This window comes from Papilio polytes, unplaced genomic scaffold (assembly GCF_000836215.1).
Source record: "Papilio polytes unplaced genomic scaffold, Ppol_1.0 DF821289.1, whole genome shotgun sequence".
NCBI lineage: Eukaryota > Metazoa > Arthropoda > Insecta > Lepidoptera > Papilionidae > Papilio > Papilio polytes.
In genome coordinates this window covers 5,832,565-5,834,693 of record NW_013527915.1, presented here as the reverse complement: position 1 = coordinate 5,834,693, position 2,129 = coordinate 5,832,565, and the positions used below count along the sequence as shown (strand labels likewise).

Genomic DNA, 2,129 nt, shown 5'->3' with positions numbered 1-2,129 from the left:
GATATCTTTAAATTAGTCTAAAAATATTGTTTTACATACCCGGTGTGCAGGCTACGTTGGCGTCGCCTTGGAGCGGTGGCACACAGCGGCACGCAGCGCGGTGTGCCTGCGCGCGACATTCAGCGCCCGCGCCGCAGGCTCGTTCGTCACATACCGCCACGCAGCGCCCGCTCACGCACCGTTCCTCGTCACCGCATTCATTGTCTTGTTCGCATTGTGCTCCTGTTAGTTAGATGTATCGATTAATGAGTAGTTAAACATTGCAATTTTAAGGAGTTCTTTATGACAGCCTAGAAATACAAATAATACAAGTAGCTTTGCAATGTATCACATAACGGAGTGCAGCGATCATAATAAACCTGACTTTTTCGCTGACTGTACCCATTCAGAGTATTTTTTAAGCGACTTCCAAAAGGAGGTGGTTCCCAATTTGTCTGTGTAGTATATTAAAACTATGTTACATTTCTTATTCCTGCTTTATAAATATACACCAGAAATTATGTTAGTCTAATGCACGATTCACACCTTGCCAGTAATAGTTGGTCAGTATCGCTCGATAACTGGCAATCGACTAACATAGTGTGGACTAACTGGCGGCAATAAGTCTATACAATCTATGCCTAGCTGACGCGGCGCAACTGTCCAACTGTGATGGCCTAGGGTGAACCGGACATTACAGAACACATGCTCATTAACAAAATTACAAGTTGTTGGTTGTATATACAAGTTGTGTGTGTAAATTTGTATATGTACACATAATATGTACAACGAAAGCAAAAAATATTGATCCATACATGCCTACCTATGCTGTACCTACATTTCTAAATGCGAATATTTTCAATCGGCTGAGTTAATTTTTACCTGTAAATAAAGCTATCTAGAAAGTATTCCTTGTTAAAAATATGTAAGTAGTATAAGTATTTGCGTCTGGTGTGATTGTCTAAATATACATGTTTGTACATACTTGGCACACATTGAACAGACGCGTCTCCAGTAAGAGGCTTAGGGCATTGGCAGACGAGGGTGCGGAAAGGCAGGGTGTTAGCGACGCTGCAAATGGCACCGGCACCGCACGACGTCTCGTCGCATGGGTCCCGGCACACGCCGCGCAGGCACGCGAGGTCGGGGCCGCACTCTGCATCGCTTCCGCACTCCACGTCAGCTTGGACTAAAACAATTATCAATCTGATTGTTCTCCAAACTACTAAGTATGTGGTTACAAACTTTATAGAATTAAGACAGAATGATTGTAAACCAATCCAACCTATTCGAATAAACACAAAAATAATCATCAAAATGTGGGGTCATAAGACCATTCAGAGAAGTAGTATATTAAACAATAAAAAAGTTACATTAGTTTAACTTACCAGGTTCACATTTTATTCTAGGATTGCCTTGGGTTCCTCGTGGGCATTCGCAAATCGGTGCATGACGCATGACAGTACATTGTGCGCCTTGCGCGCAAGCACCGGGACAGGGGTCTTGGCATGTCTTTGCTCTACAAGCCAGCCATGTCGGACAATCTTCGTCCATTGTGCATTCGTCCCTGCGGCACGAGGTCCATGGATTTCCTTGCGCACCAGGATTACATTCGCATGACGCGCTGTGTCCGCGCGCCACGCAATGAGCTTCAGTTCCACAACGTAATCGCGAACAAACTTTGATACATGATCCGCTTTCACAGCTTTCATCGTCGGGACAGTCGTTATTGCTATGGCATTGAACTGAAATTGGAAATATTTTTTATATAAATCTTAATATATTGATGTCTAAACAGTTTAAAGTTTAGGTTATATTCCATTCTAAAAGGAAAATGAAGCACGTACCGGAGTAGCATCCCGAATATGCGTCACCTTCGTAGCCCGGCAAGCAAGTACAGCGAGCTCTGTGTCGGCGTGCGATACATTGCGCGTTCAGGCCGCAGTTATTCTGGCCGCATACTGCTGCACATCGGAAATCGATGCACGCTGCATTATCAGGGCACTGCTCATCATTTTCGCATTCTGGTTTTGGTTTCACGTCCGGGATTGTGATACGATCGCAACGAACAAGAGCGTAGCCGGTGTATTCAGCTGGGCACGAACATACCGCAGTGTGTCTAATGCCTGTACATATCGCATTGAGACCGC

At 44.6% G+C, this 2,129-nt stretch overlaps 1 protein-coding gene across 1 annotated transcript in view; it reads right to left on the bottom strand.

The window, feature by feature from the left end:
* LOC106109156 overlaps nt 1-2,129 on the bottom strand; it is a 93,510-nt gene that overhangs the window by 6,715 nt on the left and 84,666 nt on the right. The window contains exons 121-124 of the mRNA XM_013290560.1: nt 1,827-2,126; nt 1,368-1,724; nt 965-1,168; nt 37-222 (exon numbers count right to left, since the gene is read on the bottom strand). Coding sequence (XP_013146014.1) covers nt 37-222; nt 965-1,168; nt 1,368-1,724; nt 1,827-2,126 — 1,047 coding nt within the window. The remainder of the gene's footprint in view (nt 1-36; nt 223-964; nt 1,169-1,367; nt 1,725-1,826; nt 2,127-2,129) is intronic.